Source organism: Cyanistes caeruleus, chromosome Z, assembly GCF_971803275.1.
Source record: "Cyanistes caeruleus chromosome Z, bCyaCae1.hap1.1, whole genome shotgun sequence".
Lineage (NCBI taxonomy): Eukaryota > Metazoa > Chordata > Aves > Passeriformes > Paridae > Cyanistes > Cyanistes caeruleus.
The window spans coordinates 46,976,401-47,003,368 of record NC_141732.1 but is presented as its reverse complement, the minus strand read 5'-3'; the positions used below and the strand labels follow the sequence as shown (position 1 = coordinate 47,003,368).

The window sequence follows — 26,968 nt, the reverse complement described above, 5'->3', positions numbered from 1 at the left end:
TGAAAGGATATGCTGTAGAATCGGTCACTGAAATTATTTCACTTAAAGAATTATCTGTGTAAATGCTTTGAGGCAGAAAAGGCAAAAAGCTGCAACACACGTTGCACACGCTACTAAGGGATTTGGAAAATTTTGCGGATAACTCTGGCTATACAAGGTCTCTATCACTGTTGCTAACAGCACAAAACAGATGTGCATTCACACCATAAAACCTTTGTAGCAACTGGCTAAAACAGCAGTGATGGAAATAATACCCAAATCTCAAACTTAGGAGATAGGACCCTCTTTATCTTTAAATTTCCTTGTCTTTACAGGTTCCTTCATTAATCACTTAAAATATAATTTCCTCAGAAAAGTCCAGTTTTCTTTGCTATAAAGGTAAAATGCAGGCTCTCAAAAGCCATTCATTTCTCAATAGCAGAAACATCTTCAAATTATTTTTTTCTCTTAAAAACAACATCATCACAATTTGATTAATTGTTACTGCTTCTCCTACAAGGCAAGGATAGGATAGCTACGGTAAGTCTCAGCAATAGTCTGGAATTTGAAAGCTAGTTCAATTCTGTACAATTGTGTACATTGTACATATGATAAACTCATGAATGTTCCATCTTTAGGAGCACTGTAATATTACACTCCTTGATTCAGTTAAGGTCCAAATACTGCAAAATAAACTGTGAGCAAAGTTTTCAGACCCTGCCACCTCAAGTGTGGACAAAACAAGCAGGGAATGCAGGAGCTGAACAATGCTGTCGATCTGTACTTGTCCCAGCACAGATAATCTGGAGGCACCAGCCCATGAGGGGTCGCCACAAGAAACTCAGCTCCATTCTCTAACTGGGCAGGTCATGCATCTCCTCACCAGCACTGCCAGGAGGTGTGACAGGCTAGAACTGATACTCCAGCTGGTATGTTGGTCCACCCCTGCAGCACTGCATTCCTTGGGGAAGGAGTTGTGTGTCAGTTGTCAAGATGGTCTGTGTCGGCTGAACAGATGTATCAGGAGGCCAATTCAGCTAAGCAAGGAAGACACAGCACAGCTTGGATATGAAAAGTCAGCATACAGGACAGATGGGGACAGACAGGCTAGAAAGAAGGAATAGAGAAACATTGTCTGGGCATCTAGGGATGGCAGCTGTGGTCAAGGAAACCAAAGGCCAGACAAGAGTTGAGACTGGCAAGGAATATCAAGACACAGAGGAAAGATGACCATAGAAAACACAGGTCCAGTGCTGAACAGGGCAGGAGAGTGGCAGCAGTCACAGACCATGGCAGGTCCCCAACACCACAATCTTTCATTATTAGGAAATTCTGCAGGGCCTCTGAATTTAGCAACAGATCTTAAGGAGGAGAGGGGCTAGCAGCCAAGGATGTTTGTATTTAAGAAGTAGGAAAAAAGTCCATTTCTTCCTGATTCTGATTGCATATATGAGCAATGGAAACATAATCCAAATTTAAGCAACACAGAAGAGAATTTTTCAGTCCTGAAATACTGGAAAGATCAAAAATTACCTTTCTTTAGTGCATTCTTAATTTCAAGTACCTACACTAAATTTCTCACCTTGGAGTAGCAGTAAAAAGAGATAACAAGTTTTCAAGTCCTAAAAGGCTGGTCAGTTATCACTCACACTACCCATCTAAGTACCTCATGGACAGAAAAAAGCAGGGGCACACACTGATGTGCTTTTCACAAAATGGATGGAATGTTTCTAGTCTTTTAAAGGCAGAAGGTAAAAGGCAGGTAGTCAGATCCAACTTTATTAGCTGTGTCTGCTCCCTCTGTTTTATAACACAGAGTAAGACTTGCTTGAATTGAAAAAAAGTCAGTTAATTTTTTTTATATAAATATAACTTTTATGGTGTGTATATACATATATCTACAGATACACATGTATACTTCATTGTGTATATGTGTGTTTATGTAAATACACTGATTACTATAGGATAATTTTCTTCTTTACTTTTAATACTTTTAAAATTTAGCTGGGCCTTTAAGAACTTTAGATTAACTTTAGAGTTGTTAATTTAAGATATGCACTGAAAAGGATTATATTAGCACTCAAATAACATGTAGCAGGAATTTTCCCAGACTTTCAAAGAATCAGTAAGAGTTCCTTTATATGTAACAATTAAATGATTGATTCTTGTTTTTACTTTTCAGTCCAGTCTCATCTTTCAGATTCCCTCTTATTTCCAATACAATAGATTCCCCCAGGCTTTGACTGCGTAAGTAACCTTGGACAAGTGGGGGATGCACAGAAAGGCACCTAGATCCCCAGATGTGACATAGTGATGCATTTGGTATCATCACACATGGTAGGAGCTCAGGAAATACTCACTGCAAGAGGCTACAGAGAGAACAATGTGTCGTGTTAGATAAATGTCTCATGCTGAATATGCAGCTGAACATTAGGTCACACAGTTTTACAAACCAATCACAAGGCATTGCAGGACTTCTGTGATAGTTAAACAAAAAATTCTATTCATGTGCAAAAACAATGGTTTCCATCTTGTACCACAGGTGGCAGAGAACAACAAAATCTGATATTCAGGGTGTCTCTTCTGTGTGGTGAGTTCAGACTATTCATTTTGCTTTTATATTATGAAATTCTTAAGATTTCCCTCAGACAGAGCAAATTTTTTCTCTCCAAAACCCCATGAATCCTGGGAAGCTGTGAGAGATCTGGAGTCTCCCTTTTCCTACTTTATATTTTCCTACCCATTCTACAGAAAAAAAAAAGTAATTATTTTACATCAATTCTCTCTGTCTATAAAAGGAAGTGATTCCTTTCACCAAGGTCCTCTCAAAGAACAATGTTTGGTATCCCTATTCTGCCTTGAAAATATTATATAGACAACTTCTATGTGGACTTTACAGCAGAGGAAGAAATTACCTTGCTCTAGAAATAAGACTGCTGCCATTAGGCCTGCCTTCCCATTCCTAGCTAACCAGGAGACATATTCACAGCAGCTCTACATACAGTTTATCATACATAATAAAGGTTCCACGAGGCTAATTATTCCTTGAAAAAAAGTAATTAAAATCTCCAAATTAATGGAAATCATCATCAAATCTACTGGACTTCACTCCTGTATTTACCGGTATTGCCACAGATGGATCAGTGTAATCCTGGATGTACTGAGAAACAGAGGGATATCCCTGGAACTTAGGGTTGTGCTAGATGATAATGAGTCAGCAATGTGCGCTGGTGGCCAGAATGCTCAGCTGTATCCTGGGCCTCGATCACAGTACAGCAACCTGGGTTTGAAAGAGGTGATTGTCCCACTACACTCAACATTGGTGCAGCCTCACCTCAACAACTGTGTGCAGTTTTGGGCTCTACAGTGTAAGGAGGATATAAAATACTAGAATGTGTCCAAAGGAAGACAACAAAGATGGTGAAAGGACTACAGGGCATGATTTGTGAGGAGCAGAGGAAAATATTAGGTTTGAGGGTGGCAGAAAGAGTGGTGCTGATCTTTGGTGCCTGGTGATAGGATGCAAGGGAACAGCTTAAAGCTCCATTAGGGAAGTCCAGAGTGGATAGAAGGAAAAGTTCTTCAGTGAGATGGTGGTCAAGCACTGGGACCAGTTCCACAGTGAAGGAAGTACTCATGGTTGCCAGTCTGCTGGTGTTCAAAAAGTTTATGGATATTCTATTCTGTGACTATGATCTCAGATCACAATACTTTAACTAAAATACAGGCTTCATCAGTGCTCTGACATCCATATTTATCCCTCCTTAAATAGTATGGGAAACAAATGGAGGTTAAGTAACCTGTACTGAGTAAATTTAGAGTAGAGGTGAAGACAGAAGTTTAAATATATACTCACTCGACAATCCCGCTGTAGTGTTTTCATTAGTGCACTGTGTGTCTCAGAGTCAAAATACAACCCTTCATGCATATCTTGCAGGAAATCCAGGTCTTTGAATGTAGGGTTGGACTTCTCCCTCTCTTTTCTTGATGCTCTCCGTTTGTATGTGGAACCTTTCAAGTCGTACGTGAAATGCATTTTCAAGGCTCGTGGCAAAACATTGTTCATGACAACAATTCTAATATTAATGCCTCCTGACTGAACGCAGTACAGCCCATAAAATTTGGGAAGAAGAGTCCTTGGGTTCTGGTTCAGATTCTAAAAGAAAACAGATATTTTTACATATGTCTATTTTCAATGAACTTCCATGCTTAAGAAAGGGGTTTTTTTAAACTGCAAAAGACATTAGCCTGAAAGTTGTGTATATTTTCTTATTCAGCATTGTTTCTTCAACTAGTACATTATCTTTGTGGGTTTCTATTCCAGAAAGCTAGCAGAGGCATTGCCTTTTTGCCAGGAACTTACAAAGCCCAAGAGAGCAGGAATCACATTTATACCAGGTTTCTCTTTCTCACAGAAAAGAACAGACTAGGCTAAACCTAAAGGCATCCCAAAGACTCAATTTAACTTTTCTGAACAACCTATGCATTTTACCTGCTGGAAGGAGTTCAGATTTAGTTCTCATTATCTTTACTTGGATTCTGAAAAACAGATCCCCTCTCTCCATGAGGTTTTACACACTCAGGGTTGTCAAGTAACTACGCTATTTCCAAAGGAGTGTGAGGTCATAACAGAACCACAACTGACCAAGTGTGAAATAATCCAAATTCCACAACAGGCAAAATCAATTAGGTAGGAGAGGATAACAGAAGTAAGAGAGAAAATCCCCCTTCTGACTGCAACTATTCTCAGTTTTCAGCATGAAAAACAAAGAAGGGGGAAAACTACGTCAGGTCTTACACGATTACTAAGTCACAATATACAACTATCAGAAGAAAGTGTTTTCACAGAAAAAATCACAGTGATTGAAGTTTTATACATTGGAAGCCATTGCATAGCAGTGAAATAGAGTTCCCAGAAACAATACACACTGGCCTTATATGTAACTGTAACAACTCAAACTTATGCTGAGTGGATTATGATGATTAGGAACAACAAAAAGGTATCTGCCACCATTGTCCTTTTTGATGTGTCAGTACACACCTTTTTTTTTTTTTTTTTTACACACACAGTGAATCCATGTTGCTTTAGCACAATAATAAAAACATACCTCATTTTTAATTTAAGAGCATAATTTTTCAAGTATTTACTTCAGAAAACAAAGCAAGAAAAGAAAGTCAGTCACAGACCTAATAATACAAAGTCCCACATACCACCCAGAAGAGTGTCTGTTTGTATGTATGAGTGGCTTTTGTTTTTTTAAAAAAAAGAATTCTACTTACTTTTTAATCAATGGTTTTCCCTTCATATGACAGACAAAACCCAATACAATGGACTCAGAGTTAGCCCTCAAAAAGCTCCATTTAAAAAATAAGTTCTGAACAATTCACATAGATAAAAATATCTTTTACATCATTGCTTTAATACATGAGAAATGGAAATTAGAAATAGTTGGAAACAAAAGGGAAACTGACCGGTCTAGTTTCTTTGTCCACTCTGAGTGAAATGCAGAGGGTAGACAAACACAAAATGGAGAAAAAAAACTGAATTAGAAATTTAGAAACCTTATTTTGTTACTAACTTATTAGAAGCAAAGTTTGGTATCAAATTAGATTATGACATTCAGCTTCATCTTGAAGACCATAAATTCTTTTCTTAAATACATTTTTGATTTGTATATATTCTTTTGGTTGGGTGTGTAGGGCATGAAGTAGAAAAACAGGTAAAAATGTAAAAAATATTACAAAAACTACAGATAAACCCAGTGAAATATTTCAAGACAAATGAAACTGAATCTTCAGAAGTGCGACACGAAACAGGAGAAATAGAGGTAAAACACAGTCTTCAATTACTTACCATATAATAACCTGGCAGGAGCTTCTGAAGAAACTCAGCCTCTTTGTGTTGAACTGTTTTGATGATGAATTCGTCACCGCTAGTTACAAAAAATAAGGACCCACTGGCGCCTGGGTTGGATAATTCAATTAAAGGTTCACTGCAGATTGAATACTGGAAAAGACAAAAATTTCTTTTCACTGCCAATGCGTACATTACCCAAACAAGTTTAATATGAAGAACTGCAGGTTCAAGTAGGCACAAGAGAATCATGTAGCAACATTACTGCTTCTGGCTGAGATTTGGCAGGCCACTCTGCCCAGGTCATGCTGCATAACCATGGAAAAGCATCTGGCCACTCCGCATACAATCCCTCTTCGTGTCCCAAAGCAACAGGTGGATGTTTCTTTGGAGTGAAGCCAGTGGTTGAGGTGGAAGTAGTCAATCTCCACATCAGCATAGCAAATTCTGAGTCAAAAACTTTGAGAAGACATTTTCACTGGAACTGGTTGCTTTTCATACACATTTTTGAAAGAAACAGGTACAAGATGGTAGAAAAATAATCTGGGACTAGAGGTTTCTCATTATAGGCAAATAGTCAAATCCTATTTTATGCAACTGGGATTGAAACTAAACTGGGACTGATAAACTTGGTATAGCGATAGCTACTTATTTTAATATAGTTACTAATTTTTTTAATCCATTACCTTTTTTGTTTTATAATTGAAAACCGCTTGAAACAGAAAAAAACCTCAATAGCGGTAAGCGAGAAAAACTGTAATTTAAAGGACCATTATATTGCATATTTAGGCATTCCCATTATAGGATTCCTCTTCCACAGGACACATTAAGAAGGAAACAACCACATTAAGGAGGAAAAAGACACCAAAGACTACCCCTTACTAACAGAACCATATCTCATATGGAGACTAATGTGTATTTATCAAATGTCCACTATTCCAAACTACATTCAAATTAAATGGAGAGTAGACATTAAGCTCAAAACCATAGAAAATCTGTTTATATTAAACTTGAAAACAGTGATAACAGAAAACCTAATAAATATGTTCTTTTGTGAGTACTTGAACTAAAGAAGCATGTTTCCTCTGGACTCATGCCATTGCCTTAATGCATCTTCTTATCCTAGCTCCAGCTAAGGCTTACAATTTTAAAGAGAATTATGCATGATACATAAATATTTCTTCTCCCTGTTTCCACTCAATTCCAATTAATACAAAATACCTTTCTTGTTAATCCTATAGTTGCAATTTTCTACAGACAGAATGGCCATACCAATCTGTAACACTACAAACCTGTAGACCAAATCAGCAGTAGTACTGCAGCAATTGCATTTTTCTTGCCAAAATATTTAAATCTTCATGAATAACTATCACTGTGATAAACATTTGAATGCAATTATCCTAAATGTTAAAGCTGGATAGAACAGTATAACATAAGCACAAGACATTGTGCTTATATCAACACTATGTGCTGGTTATTTTCCAGTAAAAAAGTCAGCCCCTAAATGCTGCTATATGAAGTGCCCAGCTAGTTTTGACTGGACACCTCTAAAAGGCAAATCAAAACCAAAAGCTCAGAAAATCCTCCAGAGCCTGTCAGCTGAGTATTTATGTTCAAGAAATTTCCCTGCAAAATGACAGTACTCCATGAGGTTTCCAGTGACAATTTAATTCTACCAGCTGTTCAAATGTATTTACGCTTGTTATCCTATCAGACTCATACAGTACCTTACTGCTCATCCTCCTTGGGAAAGGTAAGGCTTTCAGTCTTGAGCTTTGTGACTTCAAATTAACAGAGTAAACTCACATATTGTTGCTGTAATTTCTACTCTTCTTTTACTTCACATGCCCTTCAGCCACAGCTGGACAATCATTTACTACTTACCACATACTACTTGTGTGCTTTCCTGTGCCAAGAGAAAAAAGAATCTGCAACAAGTTGTCTTGACTGAGGAACTTCTCTCAGGGAATAGTTTTTTTGTACTTAAACTGACTGTCACAAATCTTATTCACAGCATGCAGTCTTTGTATAAACTTTAATTTCTGCTACTGCAAAGGCTTCCTTAGATGGAAAAGTTGTTGCAGGTGATAGCAACTTTAGGAAGCAGTGTTTTTTGAGCAGCTGGCAACACAGCCCACATACTTCAGCTTTCACCAAGTCCATAAAAAGAGCTAAGATAAATAACACATTATATAATGACACTACCGTCACCCATGATGTCCTTATCTCTAAGTTGGAGAGGCATAGATTTGATGGATGGATCACTCAGTGTGTAATGAATTGGTTGTGGTCTAGAGAGTCTAACAGTTGTGGTCAATGGAAAAAGAAATTCTTCACTCTAAGGATGGTGAGGTGCTGGAATGTGTGGTCTAGAGAAGTTGTGGATGTCCCATCTCTAGAAATGTTCAACACCAGGCTGGATGGGGCTTTGAGCAACCTGGTCTAGGGGAAAGTGTCCCTGCCCTTGGCAGTGAAGCTGGAACTAAATCATCTTTAAGTCCATTCCAATCTAAATCATTCTATGACTCCATGATTTATAAAATTCCCAAACAACTTTATTTCCTTGCTACTAGCATTTATAATTCAAATTAATTATCTTATTTTATATATAACTGTTATATATATATATGTTATATAGTCATGAGGACTAGTAACACAGAATCCATACATAGCACTAAAGAATTGAAAAAAGACACCCACAGTAAGACACCCACATTCAATCTAAATAAAAGCAAAACCAGCTAAGTGTTACTTTCAGGCTTATTGTCCATAAAGAAAGAAAACTCCATTATAGCACACTTCAACACACAAGAAACAATTTAGTTAGTAGTATATTAATATCTCAGAACCATTTAATATTTTTTTCTTTTTTATTCACCCAAGCCCTTTCAAATTATTTTAGTTTTAAAAAAAGCCATTTTCAACATTGGAGTAAAAAAGGGATTTTAAAACTCATTCAATAAAGTGCACAATAAAACTCTGGCATTTAAAGTTGCTCGTTTGAACCAGGACACTGATTTCTTGGGTGAAACACCATGGAACAAACTGAACACTGGGCAAACATCTAGAAGATGGGAAAACGTCTGTAAGACAATCCAGCTCAGCATTCATCCTACCCTTCCAAAAGCAGAACTACAGGAGAAATAAAATAGTGTATACTTGTCCTAACAGTGTACAAAGTGGATCCACCAAGTGAAGCCTGATTTTATAACACCAGCAAACTTGCAACCTTTTTTCTCGTGTAAACTGAACTCTGTGAAAGAGTAAGTCTTCAATTTATGCAATAGAGAGAACAAAGGAGTCATTCTAAAATGCTTTATTTTTAGTCTGTCATCCATGTTCCTCAAAGCTAGACAGAAACATTTGCAGACTTCACTTTGTAATGAAGTGTATAAACAAACCACACAAAAGTACTTAATTAGAACTGAATTGATAAAAGTCACACGAGTACTGATCATAATTTCTGCAGAAAAATTATCTGAATGACATGGATGTTGCTCTAGTCAATTAACAAAGCAGATTTTTAATATGTATAGTCTCAAAGATGAAGAATTAATTTTTTGTAAACATTAAAAATATTAACTAGTTAAATACCACTCCACACACAAAATTTCATATTGATTTGGGCACCCTTTAAGAATCCTTTTCTGCCACAATGAAACTAGCATGCTTTATAATAATTTGTAACTCAAAGGAAAACTGCAGGCTCTTACCAAATAGTCATCAGGCTTGATACCAAAAAGTTCTCTGAAATAGCGGAAGGCAAGAGGTGCATATGTCTTAAATCTGAAGTCAGGGTAATGATGAGCAGGGGTAAGATTGCTCCCTTCACTGAAAACAAAAACAAACCAAACCAAATTACTGAGCAATTATTAGCAGCTAGTTTCACCATAAAGCTGCCTAACTTGACTGTTTGCCTGCTGAGGAAAAGAACATAAATGCAGATAAATCTCTCTATCACCATTAACCACAGTAATAGAAATGCCTGTGAAAGACACTGCCAGCAAATTCCTTTTTCTCACCTTAAAGGAAATTATTATTTTCACCACATGTATGCATTTGCATAAAGATCATGTGTAAGCATGAACACGACAAAGTCAGCATTCCAAAAGTCCAGGGTAGAGGCTGACTCCACTGAGTATTGAAAACTCTTGTGTCATGGCTGCTGAAGATGGCTCCAAACACAGCGTCTCCCCCAGCCCTTCTCAGTTTGTAAGCAGCAGATCCAGCAGGGTAGCTCCTCTGGTAGGTTTACTTCCCAGCTGTGTTGAGAAGTTATCTTCACACACTCCAGTAATCTCCTAACCTGCCTCCTCTTTGCTGTGTTAAATTTCCAGAAGACATCTGGCAGGTTAAAATTTCACATGATTTCATGACAATCATGAAACATCAGTCAGCTTATCTTAGAATAGTTCATCCACTTCCTCATCCTCTATGGGTGTTCTGTAACAGATTCCCACCAGGATATCTGCCTTCTTGGCCTTCCCCCTGATTGTCACCCATAGATACTCAACCTTCTCGTCACTGTCCTGGAGCTTTGTAAAGTCAAAACGCTTCCTAGTGTACAGAGCCACCCCACTACCTCTGGTTCCTTGCCTGTCCCTTCTGAAGGGCTTGTAGCCATCCAATGCAGCACTCCAGCCATGCCACCATGTTCCTGTGGTGGTGACTATGTCATGGCTTTCCTGCTACTCTGTGGCTTCCAGTTCCTTCTGTTTGTTACCTGTACTTTTTAGCTCTTTTCCTCATTTCATGTCTGTCATCTCACTGTATTTTTAACCTGAGTTACAAAAGACTTGAGATGAATTCTAGATACAAGGTAAAGGAAAAGGTCAGCAGCAAAATGCTGCTAGTAACCCCTATGGTTTTTCTATGCCCATGGATTCATTTATGATACAAACTGGGAGACGTCTTTTAAGCAGAAGAATAAAGTTCTACACTGTGTTCAAAACAAACAAGACCAGTCTTAAGACAAAATCAGCTAGATAGAAACTTCCTAAAACATTTTTGGGTATTAGAAAGAAGGCATTTATTAGAGCATGCTGGTCATTCTGGGGATCTCACTTGATCAATAATCAAGTGCTCTGAAAGTAATGTGAACTAAGTTTTTAGCATACACTGTGATTATTATTCATTAGCTATCCTCACTTACTTGACTTTATTTGACATAATCACACCCCTTATCAGAAGTCCTTATCTGATTCTCGGGGTCTGTCTTCAATGTCCAGTGTCCTTTCTATGTGGCTCTTCCTTGACCTCTGCTTCTGAGTAAGTGCAGTATAATTGTTCTGCGCAACTTCTACTTTGCCAGCCTTGCAGAGCTGAGCTGGCATCCTGCTTGCATTTGGCATGACTTCTGTTTGCCTAAGTTACATCCTTTATCTATTTCTCCAAGGTTGTGCTGTTGTGTTCTATTGTCCTTGATAAGAGTAGAATACTGTTCTGTTTTACTATTCTTATCAGTTTGGCCAGTGTCTGAATGGTCTGATAAATAGAGAAATACAAAATCCAAGACTTGACATAGTTACTGAAATCAGCTTTTCCAGCTCCTCTTTATTCATTTACCATAACTAAATTATTCAATAACGTAGACTGTACCATTATTCTTGGCAAAAAGAATATCCAAAGGACTCTAAAAAAAAATAAAAGGCTACTACAAATTCACACAGATAAGAAAAGCAATAAAAGTTAAGCAACATTCCTGAAAAAGATAATGAATAAAAATTAAATATAATTAAAGAATTTTATAGCTTTCATCCTGTACAATTAATACTTGTCATATGAACTTGCCACCTTTCATTAAGAGTAGCTTGATGACAGAAGCCTAGCTTCCCTTGTATGCATGCTGCCAAACTCCAGACAACTGAACTTTTTCAGTGACAGCAGGTGAACAAGTCTTCTCAGGCTCCAGAAATGTATAACACTTCAGACTCTTGAACAAGAGATGTGAGAAGGAAAAAAACCAAGCAGATATCTGTCTAGAATTCACACACAAAAGATGTTTGTGGATGACCACAAATACAAAGACAATAGAATACTGCTTCTTCTTAGAGTGCTAAACCCTAAAGGTAATAGTGAAGTCCTAATGAACTCCTTCGATCACTTTATATTTACTGCAGTACGACTCCAAGATACCAAAATCAAATCCACGTATGCTTTATTGTTCCATTACAGAGCTAAAAATGGAAATCAGTAGGATATAAGCTAAAGATGGTAGTGTTTCTTTACAGTTAAGATAGACTAATGCTCAGAACATTGCCAGATTGTCAGACACTAAGTTTTATATAGCTGGTTGTGATTCACTAAATTATTGCACAATATAAGGATGTCCCAGCAGCAATATAGCTACACTGGAAACCTGGGGCAAATCCATTTAATTGTCATAAGATGCAGAAAAGAATAGAACAGAACTTCTCTACTGAAGTATCACAATTGTCGGGGAATATGAGGCATCTAAATTTTTTTATAAAGTTCTACATTTTGGTACAAAATACTTTTATAAATCTGCTTCCTCCAGCTAACTTGAAACTGAAAAGCTTCTCTTGTGAAAGCATGTCAGCAAATAGATTCCATGTCCTTACCTTACCAGAACATGCATGGTCACCTCAGGTGAATGTCACTAAGGTGAGATGAAGGTGGGAGGTTTGCTATGACAATAGGACAGTTCTGAGCCATTTCGTATGTTTGGAGTAAAATGACCAACACTGGGTCAGCAGATGCACAGTAGTGCATAGTAAGTGGAGATTTATTGCAAAACAGAGCAATTATATTGGAATAGCGTGTACACAGAGGGCAATTCCATGTATTTAGAGCATGTCAGATACTTTATTACAGACATAACAATCAATTTCCCAATGCAGACAACTTTCCTTATCTTTTATGAAATCATCTTTTAAAAACACCTTATGTTTAAGGTCTACAGAGTATTTTGCTATACCCTACTATTTCTGTTAATCATATTAATTAGTTTCAGCTTCACTACCCAACAGAATAGTTTACTGATCCCAACAGTTAGCTCTTAATTCATGAAGCAAGCCTGACACAAATTTAACATTTCTTTTCAGTACTCTGGAAAATAGTTTTTAAGGTTTTCTTGATAGTACTTTAAACAGAAAAAGGAGCCTCACTTCCAGTAATTTCTTAGAGTAATGGAAACCTTTCAAATTTCTTATCAGTTTGAAGCTCATACGACATGTATGATTTGAATATGGCCTTGCTCTTGCTGGAAAAGGACAAACTCCACTGTAAAAAATGCTTGATGCAAGTACATCCCTACCCTATTTATAATTATTCACATACCACTCAATTAGCTATTGAAATAATGTATCTGTGGTTTCTCTCCACATTTTGTTGATGCATTTTAAAGTTTCACTCCTGTGGGATCAAAGTATGTATGCAAAGCCCTACATATTACAATTTTTAATCAGTCTAGGGAGTTTCACGGGGATGATTGTGTCTTTGAAACTGAACAAGAAAACTGCCCATGATTCACTGACAAAAAGTTAAATCTGCAAAATGGTGCTTTGGACATAATAAAAAAGGGGGGTAACCATATAATTTCCCCCTCAGCTAGTTTAAGCACAGGTCTACCAGAGAAACAAAGATAAAGACTTTTAAAATTAGCTCTGATTCTGGCAGTCTTGAGGAATTCAAGTCTTTCTCTATGGGCTATGACAACAAAACACAGGCTTTTGAAAGATTAAGAAGCAAATGTAACTTACAAGGTATTTTAATAACCTTAACTGTTACACCACACAAAAGATTTATAGGCAGACTAAAGAAGAGAGACTAAATTTAAAATGCAAGTTTGGTTTAATACGTAAATTGTAATCATTTTTTTTTAATCAAGCACACCTAGAAATGACAGTATGCGCATCTTGGCCTGTCTCTTTGTAAAAACAGAGTAAATTTAAAGCATAGGTGGTGCAATATCAAACTAAAAGTGAAGTAAAACTAATTACATTTTAATGACTAACCCAGTGGCTGTAAAAATTTGTTTAACACCCAGATACATTTCTCAGCAGTTTTTCTTTGCTATGGCCTCACCCTGGTAGGATGTACTCAGGAGATAAGACACCTATCTGAAGGGGCAGAGAAAGCCAGCTGCATATCTTGGTAGTAAGCCTTCATTGCTGAGGATTGTTAAAAGGCTCTGATGGAGCTGTTAACAAAAGAATTAGTCTGTAGTTGTCACCCCGTGTAAAACTTTTTTGTGTGTATTGTAAAAAAATTGAAGAGGAGGAACACTTCGGTTCTATCAGTGAAAGCAATCCTCTTTTAGATTGTAAAATCAAAATAAAATGTCTAAACGCAATTGCTCCCAACATTAAAAACTAAGATTATCTAATTTCAATTTAATTGCACTTGAATGCAGCTGTTTTTAAAAAATTCATCAAAATGTGTTTCAGCTCTAAAAACTGTATCAAAGAAGCACATGCTGCAGGCATGTTCCTTTCCTGTATGTAATTTCATGAAAGCATCATTTGCCACATGATGGAAGTAGGATATCTGTAAAAACAGGTGTGTCTGTGTTTCCTTCATACTATGGGTTAAAGTCCAGGGGTAATATCCCTTTTTCTCACTTACATTTTCCTAAACTTTCAGTTACCAAATGCACTCCTAAGTGGTTCCCTACAAGACAGCTTTGAAATACAACTAGGAATAGTAAATAACTTAAAAACAAATCAATCACATCTACGTAACAGCTGAATACAGAAGCATTTACTTACAACGATGAAGATACGATGATTTCATAATCACTGGAAATGCTATTAAAATACGGGATCTCAGGGTACTTGAGAAGTATTTTAAGCAGTATACATAACCATACAAATATCTGGGTTATCAGAGGTTTACCAATAATTTATTGGTTACAGAAGTAGCTGAGTCCAGTAATTCACACCAGATTTTGCTTCTGTCATCAAAGTATACCCATTTCTAATATTTGTTTTGCATCCTCCACTGTGCTATCACTCAACTCACAAACCATAAAATCCTTGTCAGAATTCGAGTAATTCTGTGCATCTCTGCAACCAAAGCACCAAGGAAGAGCAACAGCACTTTACCAGAATATTCAAGTCACTTTATCTTCCTTGTGAAACCGCCCAATAGAAACCCATGTCATGGTGTAAGTTAAACAACAGCTCCTTGTTAGTGTGAACATTTAAATACAAGTCACACTGAACGTCTAGAGCATTCTATACTACAAAAACACTTAGTCCATCAGCTAACTTATGATACAGGTTTAGTACAGGTATTTCAAAGGGTATCAGTTTTCTCAATCAGTTGTCAAAAACATTAGAGAAAGCACTACATTTCAGTTTTAGATGTAGGGGAGAACCCAGACTGGCAAAGTTTTTACTTTCTTAGTACTTTTGAGTACTTGTTTGGGCTATTGTTCAAATGCTATCACAATACAACGGTAAGCTTCTGGCATTAAAGAGGAGAAACTACTGAATAATCTTTCATTAGCATCACAAGAAAGCAATTTGTAAATGAAAAAGTTTAGTATACAGACTGTAGCTGCAGAGTGCTACAGGTCATCAACATCTAACACTTCCCAGCTCCATTAGAAACCATAGCAACTGTTCTCAATATGCAGGATCTAGACCCTGGAATCAAAGTGTATTAACAAGGGAAGTGCAGAAGATTGACTAACAACTTGCTGCAAAAAAGGTCAAACTCAACAGTTAGAAGCAGCCTCCATCTAGGAACAAAAACCTGCAGACTGAAACATACCACTTGAAACGGTCTGCATTTCTGAAGCTTCATAGCCAAAATTAGCTGATACAATGGAGCAGCTTCTGTTTGGCTTCTCAATGACCACAGAAAATTCACCTCCTTCTGTGTCTGCTGGAAGACCTTAATAAGCTGCCTACACTGCCAACTTACAAGCAGCTGCACAGCCCCATGGCCCAGTGACTAGTTTCGGCCACCACTGCCTGCCAGAGCTAGCCTTACAAATGAGCAACGAGCCATTCTAACCAAGGCCGTCTCACTGGGAGCCAGCACCACAGCCAAGTCAAAGGGCTGACTAAATACTGCTGAAGCCACATTATACAAATGACTAACTGGAAACAAACTGTGCCACTGGGAACTGCTTCCAGCCAAGAAAGATGGGCACAAATATGCCCCTCACAGCTTGTCACAGGACAGAGCATAGAGAGCACCTGCAGGATGAATAACATTCCCACCAAACCCTCTAGCCACTGTTGCAGCAGTTACAACACCAGGTAAGCATCTCTGTTGCTGGATTTCCAAAGCAGAGTTGAAAAGCCAGAAAAGAGGTTACTTGGAGTGGTTTCATTTTATCCAGCACATAGAGTGTAGACTGCAGACACTGTCTTCAGAATCAAGTAGGTCAGTGCAGGGTGCTTTTTGTTTCTCCATCCTAGGAGCAAATTTGCACAGTACCATTTTAACTCTTTGGGTGGTGGTTCCCAATAAGCAGCATTATAGCAGCTTGCAGTAAAACTTCATTTTCCAAAAACAACATGTTATACAAAGTCCTGGGGCCCTTGAAGAGAAAGAGATGAAAGGCCCTCCACCACTACCTTGTGCAAATGAAGGCAAGCACCTTTGCAATTCAAATCCGCCCACTCTACAGAGACACCTGTACTTCACTCAAAGTCACTTACAGAAATAAACATGTAAATTAAACTGGGCTAAACTCTGACCAATTCAACACAGTTACAGAGTAACTCTGGACCAGGAATAACCTGCAATCCAGGGAGTTACTTCTGATTTATATCAGTAGCTCCCAAAATATGCAGAGCAGCTATGTTCAGATCTGACCCAACCACTTTTCTCCCTTGCTTTTTTTCTCCCTTCTTAATGAATCCTGAATGCTTCAGTATGACTGCTAAAGCAGAGATACAGGCTGAGGGTTATTTCAGGGTCTGAAATGTGTGCAGAGACTATTTATCCTCTTCAACCAATAAAATTCATAAGTGTTAACTATTTCCCCCTACCTATAAAAAGGCAGACATAACATTGTTCTGCTCAGTAGTGCACAGGCTGCATTGCATTACATTTCTACTAGCTTAGGTCTATCTTACCACTGCCATCTTAACAGTGCTCCTGCTGCTGTCAAAGAAGCAGGGGTGCCTATGACTGAAAAACAGAGTCTTCTCACCTCGCTGCCAGACACAGGAAAGGCAGGGAAATCATGGGGGGAAGGTGGAGCAAGACACTGTGCGAAGAGGCAGGTTGCTGTGAAGTTGCCAAAATGAAGGGGAAGTTCAGCTGACAGCCTGTTTGAAGTTTCAGATAAATTATTTGTACCCAAAGCAAGTGGAAAAATACTGCACTGGGCAAGCACCTATTTCAGCACCGCTCTTGCTGCACTGTTAGGTTCTCCTTCAGCTGCAAACTTCTGCAGAGAGTTTACTCAACCTCAGCATGCTCCAGGGTACTTCCAGGTAGAGGTCAACCTACTTCACCTGCTGGTGTAACTAATTTTCACTAATTGCTTTCAACCCAGACAAATCCAAAGGGGACAAAAAAAAAAAAGTCATGACAGTAATTATTTTTAACAACGCTGCTATCACATGTAGGTACTCCCCTAGGAAAAACTGAAGAGCACCTAAGGTGCACCTTGGGAGTGCAGCCCCAGCTGTAAAGAATGTACAGCCTTTGCTTTTTACTTCAAACATGGGTAATGAAGTTACCTATTGAAGTCCTATGGCTCGGGACCAAACCACATAATGCCGTCCTGGAACAGCATCCCAAGACTTTGAACCAGCAGGGAAGAATTCTGTATTAATTTTGTGCAATCCAAAAGTATTACAGTTTGTGCACAGTAATGCACTTCTGGTTGAATATATTTTAGATAAATAAAAATGGATGTTACACTGAGACATAGCAAGGACTTGAAATTTGACATTTCTGTGCATCTGCATAAGAAATCAAGTGTCATGTTTGAAGAGATTGCTACAGATAGCCAACTTTTATTTCCATAGACAATGTTGTCAACGAGTGCTCTTTATGGAGAGGCTCTTTATTACAGTCAAGGTGTCTCTCTTACTACCTAGCTATGTAAAAAAAAAAACAAACCCAAATCTACACTGCTTTGGCCATTACTTTCATTGTCTAGTTTTCCTCAAAATACTTGTTTTTTATAGGAAACTGTAAAGGTACTACTAAAGCTTTTCTATTAAATTTTACATTAGTGGAATCAGTCTCTTCCTTCTGCCTTTTGTTTTTGTTTCAAAAGTGATGTGTCCTAGCTCTTCCTTAATACCAATACAAAGCAAGGAAATCTCATTTCTGTGCACACACGCATATGAGTCGCACAGGAAAGAAGGCACATGCAATGCTGTGGACTACAAAACATTTCATTTTACTTGTTCTTTTAAAACTATGATTAAAAAGAGAATAATTTTTCTTTCTCAAACAGTGCTGTGTAATAACAGTTTCAGCATGTAGGTTCTATTTAGTTTCCATCAACAAAGCTGATATAGCAAACACAGCACGGAAGCCTTTATCGCTGTCATAGGCAGACATTTTTCTCACCAATAAAAGCTTTGTTACATGATGTACAAATTTCTCACCTGTAAGTCGGATTTTTTGAACAACATTTTGTAATTATAGTGTAGGAAAACACATGCATATAATTAACTTCTCTGTATCTCCCTAATCTACAAGAGAAAGACTACTAATGTGCGCAAACCCTATCATTAACACCAAAACAAGGATATGAATACCCTCAACTACTATATATTAATGTGAAAGCTTCATTTCACTTTTTTTTTTTCCTTAAGGATATCTCACTTCAATGAAAATCAAGGAAATTTACATGAGGAAATACCAAAATTTAAGGTGTCTGCATTTTGTACATTGTTCATTTAACTTGGTTTAGTGACACCAGTAAATACTAAGGATTATAAATTATTCAAAACAGCTTATGCAGTAGCATTCAAACTGTACATGAACAAAACTTTGAAAAAGTGGTAAAAATCAATCCCAAATCCAGGAAAGATTATGTAGATAGCACGTTGTTACTGAAATTTAGTGCTTCTGAAAACAGAAAAAACACTCAACAGAGTAAGTCATCCTGATTTTGAAATACATTTCCCCTAAACCCTCCTCATCTCTTCCTAGCATATGGAACTTGGAAAGAATATATGGCACTGTATTTCATCTTCTGTACACCAAAAATATAACCTTGATTTCCCTTATGAGCATAACTGTATTGTTACAACTTCTATATCATCAACTTGGCAGTGATACAAGCTGAGGTGGTAAAGCAGTCAAGGTGCACAACCTGTAATCAGCATAGCTTAAAGGAGATGAGTGTAGTCACTGGACTAGATTCCTGAGTAGAATTTTATAGTGTAAACAGAAGGCAATGCTGTAGTATAAATTTTTACATTATAATTAAAACAGCAGGACTTGAATTTTCAAAATTTTTTTTTTAAAACTCATCAACAACATATCAAGTATTATTTTCAGAAACTAATACACAACTAATCAAATGTGAATGTCAGATCCACAAATCACTTCAAATTCAAATTGACAACTCCATTAATTGAAAGGGTCAAAATTTCTTTCTCTATCTATAAATGGTAAGTCTCAAATCTTCAGAAGTGTGACCTTTCAAATTCTCTCCCTACCTTCATTTTAAATGACAATATGAGGACTAGTTACTTTTCAAGTTTCATACATTATTACTTACTCTAACATGATTTTGTTAGAACTGGAAAACAAACCTGGTTCAAAAAACCTAGTTAAGAGTTGAAATGATGTAATTTTATTGAAGAAAAATCCAATATGTTCCTTCTTACCTTGGTAGAAAGACACTTTCCACTACATAGAAATCTTGCATAAGAACATCTCTGTCTGGCTTTGATGTAAGGTTTCCTACGGTGTATCCTATTCCCAACTGGATAGCACCTTTGATAGCCGAGGATGCAGTCTGTGTAGAAAGTAAGAATTCAACCATGAGTTTGCTAAAAGCAGATTTCTGTCCTTTTTCAGTAACATTATAGCTAAACACTTTGATCATTTTCAAAATAACAGCACCCTGTCATCTTTACATCCTAGACCTCAGTAAAATAACTGATTCTTAATTAAAATTATTTCAAAGAATCACAATATATAAAGTGAAACTTTTCAAATTGCCCAAATAATTTAGACATGGAGTTCTAACTCAGCATAGAATCATAGAATAGCAGGTTGGAAGGGGACCTCAAGAGGTTCAACCTTTCTTGACAAAACCATGATCTGGACAAAACAACCAAGCACCCAGTCCAGCCAAATCTCAAAAATGCCCCACACTGGGGAATCCAGCAGTTCTGGGGAGATTATTCCACTGGCTGATTGTTTTCACTGTGAAATATTTCCACTTGTGTTCAAGTGGAATATCCCTAGGAATAACTTAAACCTATTATGCCTCATATTTTCCTAGTCACCCCTTGTAAAAATAGTCTCTATCTTCTTTGTAACCTCCCTTCAAATACTCTAACATAGTGACAAGTGCCTCAGCCTTCATTTCTTAAGGTTGAACAAAACAAACTCTCTCATCCTTTCCTCACATGTCAGGCTTCCTAGCCCTTTGATCATCTCTGTGATCATCTCACTCTCTCTACCCTCTCCAGCCTCTCCATATCTTTTTTGTATGGCAGAGACCAAAACTGTATTCCAGGTGTGGCCTGACAAACACTGACAAGAATGGGATAATCTCTGCTGCTGAAGCCCCTGTGGATACAGACCAAGATCTCACTGGGCTCCTCTGCTGCAGCAGCACACTGCTCACTCATACTGACCTTGTTGCTCACTGGCAATCCCTGGTCCTTTTCCATGGAGCTGCCTCCCAACCTTGTGCTCCCAATGTTTCCCCAGGGGTAAGACCTTACACTTGTCCTTGCAGGACTTCAAAAGGTCCCTCTTTTCCCACTCTTCCAGCCTACAGGGTGGCTCTCCCTTCCAAAGTGTTCACTCGATCCCTGAGTGACTTTAAGTGCCCTGGATGACCATTTATGAAGACAAGAAACAGCACTGGACTAACACCAATCCCGGGGGGACCCCACTTGTGCCAGGCTGCCAGCTGGAAAAGGAGACATTTACCCCCACTCTGGGTGCTGCCTGTGGGTCAGTTCCCCACCCACTGGCCAGGCAGCTTGTCCAGACTGTTACACAACAGCTTCACCAGGAGCCTGTGGGAGATCACAGGGGAAGCCTTGGAGAAACACACAGGCAGACAATGTCCATGGCTTGTCCCATGTCAACAAAACAGGCTACTTTGCTGTAGAAGGCAATCAGGTTTGTCGAGCACAATTTGGCCTTGGTGAACTCGTGCTGGCATTTCCTAATCATGTGCTTCATCTGACTTATGGTGGCTCCTAGAAGAATTCTTTGCATAACATCTTCCTTTGCCTTAGTATTAACCTTCAGAGTGCACAGCCAGACCCCAAACTCCATAATATCATGATCACTGCAGCCAAAGCCTAAGTGAGATATTACAAAGCTGGTTTTCTTGCTAGTGAGCAGCAAGTCCAGCTGTGCCTCATTCCTGGTTAGCACATATAACATTGTACAAGGAAGCAGTCCTGTATGCATTCCAGGAACTTGATGGATGTTGTGATCACCTGTATTGTTCTCCAAGAATGTATGGATAGTTGAAGTCACCAAAAACACCCACAATGTTATCCAAAGGCTGGTTAAGCGACCCTGCTTAAGTGCTTCTTTGCCCTTCTAGAGGTCAGTAGCAGATGCCTAATCTGAGATCCCCCTTGGGGGTGTCCCTTCTGATCTTGAACCAGAGGCATTTGATACGGCTTCCATAGTCACTGTAGTTTACTTCTAAATGTTCATGATCCACTTTTAACCCACAGCACAACTCCTCCTTTGCTTTCCTGCCTGTCTTGACAAAACTGGTAACCATCCTTTGTAATCCTCTTAAGACATTTACAATCTAACAGGACATTCAAATTGCTTAAGGATTGCGAAGTATGCATTATATTCTGGAAAAAAACACTGACATATTCCAGGTGGTTGTACATACATGCCAAGGCATCACAATGCAAGCCTATGGCTTAAATGCTAATTTTAAATGCAAATAAATTTATTTATTACATTCCGCCTAACAGTCAGTGCAAGAGGTCCATTGACTGTGGGGAGTCCAGACAAAAATGAAATGGGGAAAGCAAAACCTCTCCACAAAAATCTACCCTTATAAAAGTACAGTGAATAAATTCAACGGCCAGAGCTTGCAGGACAGACAAGGCTTCAAAACAATAGCATGAAATTGTGACACCATATATGTGCAAATTGAGACCATGTCTGAAACTTTCCCATGATGAATAGACAGTCATGCTGCATATGAATTTAAAAAAGCAGCAGAAGTGAGTCAAAATCAGAAACTAGTAAAGAAAGGATTTTTTAAGAAAACATGGAAGGAGTGAATAAAGAAAACCATTGGGCAGGGAAAGAATGCTATGAGGGAGTATCCTCTTTTGCATGATCACCAGTTTGAAAACAACATGTTTGGTCCCTGTTTTTAGGTTTTACCTCCTACCTACCAAACAAGCAAGAGACTAACAGAGGAAACAAAGAATACCAGAAGTTTCATGATCAGAACCTCTTCAGCACATGAACAGAACCATTTGAGGAGTGGAAATTACATAAGAAATGGTTCAAGTACACAAAGCTACTCTTGTTATAGTTCTTGGAACAGCATATACTACAGTGGTTGATTTTTTTTAGAAAAGACAGAGATGTGTACCTCTTAAATAATTAAGACTGCACACCAAGCAGAACTTTTACTTGCATAACAGTTTAGAACCAGCGATTTGGTGGGAACAAACAACACTTCATTCTGAAAGTGCTACTTTGACTAGTAAAAAGATTTGGCTTTGTGTCATAAGAAGAGTCACATTTTTCTTTCCTTGAAAGGCTTCTATTCATGAATGATTAATGCCCAACAAAAGCTGTGATTATGTAACTTTGATCAAACCAATACACATACAAATAGTTTCTGCTTCATTGCTGGATGCCCATCTTGTTCACTGCCACAGCAAGCAACTATATCTGGAAGAACAGCAGATAGTACTGTACAACAGAAGACATGCCATTCCAAATAAACCCTGAAAAAAACCACCAAACTTCTAAAACACCCAAGACAAGTAACCTGGCAACGTGATTTCAAAAGGAAACTTCTGGATCATCTTTCAAGCTCATAAAAATATCTCTAGTATTATTTTTCAAATTCAAAAGACCTACAGACTTGTATTCTCCAGGAGACGGTGTGTAAGCTTTCTACCACAACAGACCTTTCCTACAAGGCTACCTTCTTGTTAATTTCCACTTATATTCAGGAGTGTCATTAGTAACCACTCATCCTTTCTGCAGCAACTAGAGAAGTTGGTTTAGCAGAAATGTAATGTTATGAAATCATTCAGAATACTTTAACAACTCTTTTGAAACAAATTGAGAGCCGCTACAGTATGCTGAAGGCAACTGCTGGTCCAAAGTCCACTCCTTGTCAATCACCACTAACACCAAAGGCTGGAAACCCAGTGGCAACTGGGTGGCAACTGACAAGCATTTGTTTTCACAATCCATTACATAAAAACAAAACAAGCCTTGGAATTTGTCTTTAAAACATCACTTGTCAATTTTTTGATATTATTATCATTAATAATAATATTATTATCATCATTAAATCCAAGGAAAAGATAAAGAAGCTGCTTCTTAAGCTTTAGGGAAAATATTCTTGAAGCGTCCATTTTGTTACTACAAAAATATATTTATTGGAAACAGCAAATGCAACTGGAAAAACAGAAGTCTCTTGTGAATGTTTCCTTACTCAGGCACACCTCTTCTAATGCCCATGAAGGCAGCAAAATCTAGTTTCAAACCCAAGCCCCTTATTTATTTCAATTTGTCTTGAGTACTCTCGTGCTGCAAAGGAAATAATAAAATTCAGCAACCTTCTGCTGCTGGGTTTTTTCAGTCTTTTAGAAACTGAAATAAATTTTTCTTCCTATTAAATTAGCCTCATTTAGAGGTTCAGAAAATGGCCCTGAGATTTACTAGCTGTAACTATAAAGCTGACAGTGCACAGTGACAGTACAGCAACTCCCAGATAATTTAACCTGTTATGAACCTGCTGAAACTCAAGAAATATTAAGGAATGAGAATAACCAGCAGGATAAACATGTTGATGAATTTTAGGTTATGAAAGTGATGGAATTTGTAGCAAATAGTGTACACTATGATAGCTGTCTTTGTTACATAAAGGGGCACAAAGTAAAACTTCTCCCATCCTCTTTTTGCTGAAAAGCACATTACTGTCTACTACACAGGTGCTTTGATGTTTTTATCCCTGCATAAAACTCTGAAACTGTCCTCATTATGATGAAACATCTTTGCCTCTTTTTGTCAAAAGTAACTATATATTTTTTTCTGTATTTGTCATTTGGCTTTGCTAAAAGAACTTGTAGATATGAAAAATTATATGCAGACTCATAAAGCATAACAGCAGTATATAATCTAGAACACAGGTATATGGAATATTTTGAACACAGGTATATGGAATATTTGCATCACTGATAAACATTCTAGCACTCAATGCACTGTTCCCTGAAATTACTTTCTCTGCAGATTGGTCTTCCACTTGCTCTACATTACTCTAAGCTGAAATCCTTTTTCAGAGTAGCAAAATAAATGAGAATTTAAATCCTCTCAAATCAGATCTTAAGTTTTCACATGATCCCACAAGTATACTAAGCAGGATTTAGATATTGTTTTTCCCACAAATAGTCACTTTCACGAAGCCTTCTAAAACTTAAATTTGTTATTTTCATAAATTAAAGGTGTTAATCAGACAGACATAACACATATAAAGGCAGTTCACATACCGATAAAAAAAAAACCAAGACAACAACTAACCAACTGAAACTAGCTGACAGCTGTGCAAATTAGGAACAAGGCTGCTAAAAGGATTGAAAAAGTCTGTTCTTTAAAGTAAATGAAAAAACATCAAGAATGGCAAAAATACAGATAACTGTAGTTTCAGAAAGTATATTACAAATTGGCCAACAATTATTTCTGTTAGAGTGTGAAGGTTGTAAATTACTGGCAAACCTGACAAACCATGAATGTGTCAGTAAATGTATAGACTACATTGTACACAAAGGTTTTAGATATGGTAAATGGATTTATTCCATTAATAAGGAATGAATGACACTTTAAGTACATTAATAAGGAATGAAGGACACTTTTAAACAAGTGTCCTTATAATTTTTGGTAATTGTATGGGACTATTAATGGCTATGGGCTATCAATCATTTAACAAATCACGAGCAGATTGGAGCTGAGCAGGAGGACACAGGCTTCATCTAATTTAATAGAAGTTCATCATCTCTACTATTATTCACAGTTATTTTTCAGTTCATCTTTCAACTCTCAATTGCTCTTTGCTAAATCTATATGCATTTCCCACGACATGCTCAGGAAATGTAACTTTAACATTCCAGCCTTCTTCAAAAGTAGTCATCCCAGGGAAACCTTTTAAGACTTCATGAATGTGAACTTTGTCCTTGTTTTTGTATTCCCTTTTACGACATTTTATTGCAGCTGAAGTTTGACCTATGAACTTCCCATTGCAAAGATGGGGATTTTTCCAGAAGACAGCTGATTTATTGCAGGTGCCATAAAGCTATGAAGAGAAATTAACTCTGTGTTGGAAATTCTACCTCATTACCACTGTAAAGGACAAATTGATTGCTTTCTTTCACCTTCTCTACTGGTGTCATTCAAACAGGTTTAAAAATCTGCCAAATGAAATGGCACAGACACCTAGCTACCACAGATCTTCATAACAGATGTCTGAACAGAAGCCTTCACTGGTTAACACTTTTCAACAAAGTACTTGTTGCTGATTCATTTCTCTTTGCTACTGAATGGAAAGCAGATTTTTCACATCTTCCTCACTATCCCACCCTTCTCCTCTGTGGGACAATGAACTGGAGTGGGGTAGAACAGTTACCTGCCTTCAGGCAAAATTCTCAGTGAAATAAATAAATTATTTTAAGAACGGAAGAAAAATATTCATGGGTCTCAGCTGATCAAAGCTGCTGAAGCCACATGGCTTATGCAACATCTAAATTTTCTACTACAAGTAGGCAATTTGTTCTTCAGTTTTACTAGTTACCGTAAGCACCAGGAATTCACCTGCACTACCACTTCCATGTAAACACAGTTTATCTTTTCCAGACTTCTGAGAAGATATAACCTTCCATAAATTGTGTAAACTCTTAAGCCAAACCATCTGAAGAGAATGCCTTCTCTTCAAGTAACCTTCAAGTAATATTTAAAAAGAGCTTGCTTAGAATATTAGAAAATTTCAATTAGATTCAAGACATATGTGTGGTTACTGTCTAGTCCATTGCTCCTGCACTTGATCTGTCTTGTCTTTGAGTGCCTGCTGTGCTTACAGTCTCATTCAACATCACTTCTTGACACTTTCCACTGAAACCTCTCAATGGAGGTGGCTATTCCATCTCAGCATGCTTTCTGCAGCTGACACATAATTAATAGGGACATAAAAATAGAGTTACCAGAAAATCCCACTAAAATAACTGATCTTACTGTTTTCCACAGCTTGTAACCATGGGTCACTATGGCCACAGTACCCCTCCAATCTTTCTTCAGTTCACACTTCTCTCTAGCAAATGTTTGCCCACCTTCTGCAGGTCACAGGTCATGAAGGTGAACTCCTGCCCATCATATGTGTGTCAGTGTGATTGTTACAGTTCAATTGCAATCAGAATGATTTTCTTATCCAAGCTGAATCTGACCTCCCTTAATTTTCCAAAATTGGATTCAGGTGACTCTATGGCTTACAATTAATTAATTTTTCTTCCATTTGAAAAAAAAAATTATGCTTAAGCTTCAGTAGTAGCCATGAACCCAGTTACTCTGGTTGTTCTATCTTTGAGAAAAAGAATTTGAGACCTCTGAACCTGGAAGCAGCCATAGCCCCAGGCAAAGTCACTAAAGACAGTCATTTTAGTATCTTTCTAGATGTAGAAATCTGTAGTTGAGGTCTCAGTGCAGCAAAACTTACAGTGGTAAAATTGCAGCATCTACAAGAAAAAGTACCCTACCTACAGACATTAGATGCAGGGCATA

At 37.7% G+C, this 26,968-nt stretch overlaps 1 protein-coding gene across 8 annotated transcripts in view; it reads right to left on the bottom strand.

Moving 5' to 3' along the window:
* PIP5K1B (phosphatidylinositol-4-phosphate 5-kinase type 1 beta) overlaps window positions 1-26,968 on the bottom strand; it is a 103,605-nt gene that overhangs the window by 35,668 nt on the left and 40,969 nt on the right. For all 8 annotated transcript variants that reach the window (XM_086868021.1, XM_086868022.1, XM_086868025.1 and 5 more), the window contains 4 exons: window positions 19,618-19,748; window positions 9,547-9,664; window positions 5,834-5,986; window positions 3,836-4,135 (listed from right to left, as the gene is read on the bottom strand). In XM_086868021.1, coding sequence (XP_086724147.1) covers window positions 3,836-4,135; window positions 5,834-5,986; window positions 9,547-9,664; window positions 19,618-19,748 — 702 coding nt within the window. The remainder of the gene's footprint in view (window positions 1-3,835; window positions 4,136-5,833; window positions 5,987-9,546; window positions 9,665-19,617; window positions 19,749-26,968) is intronic.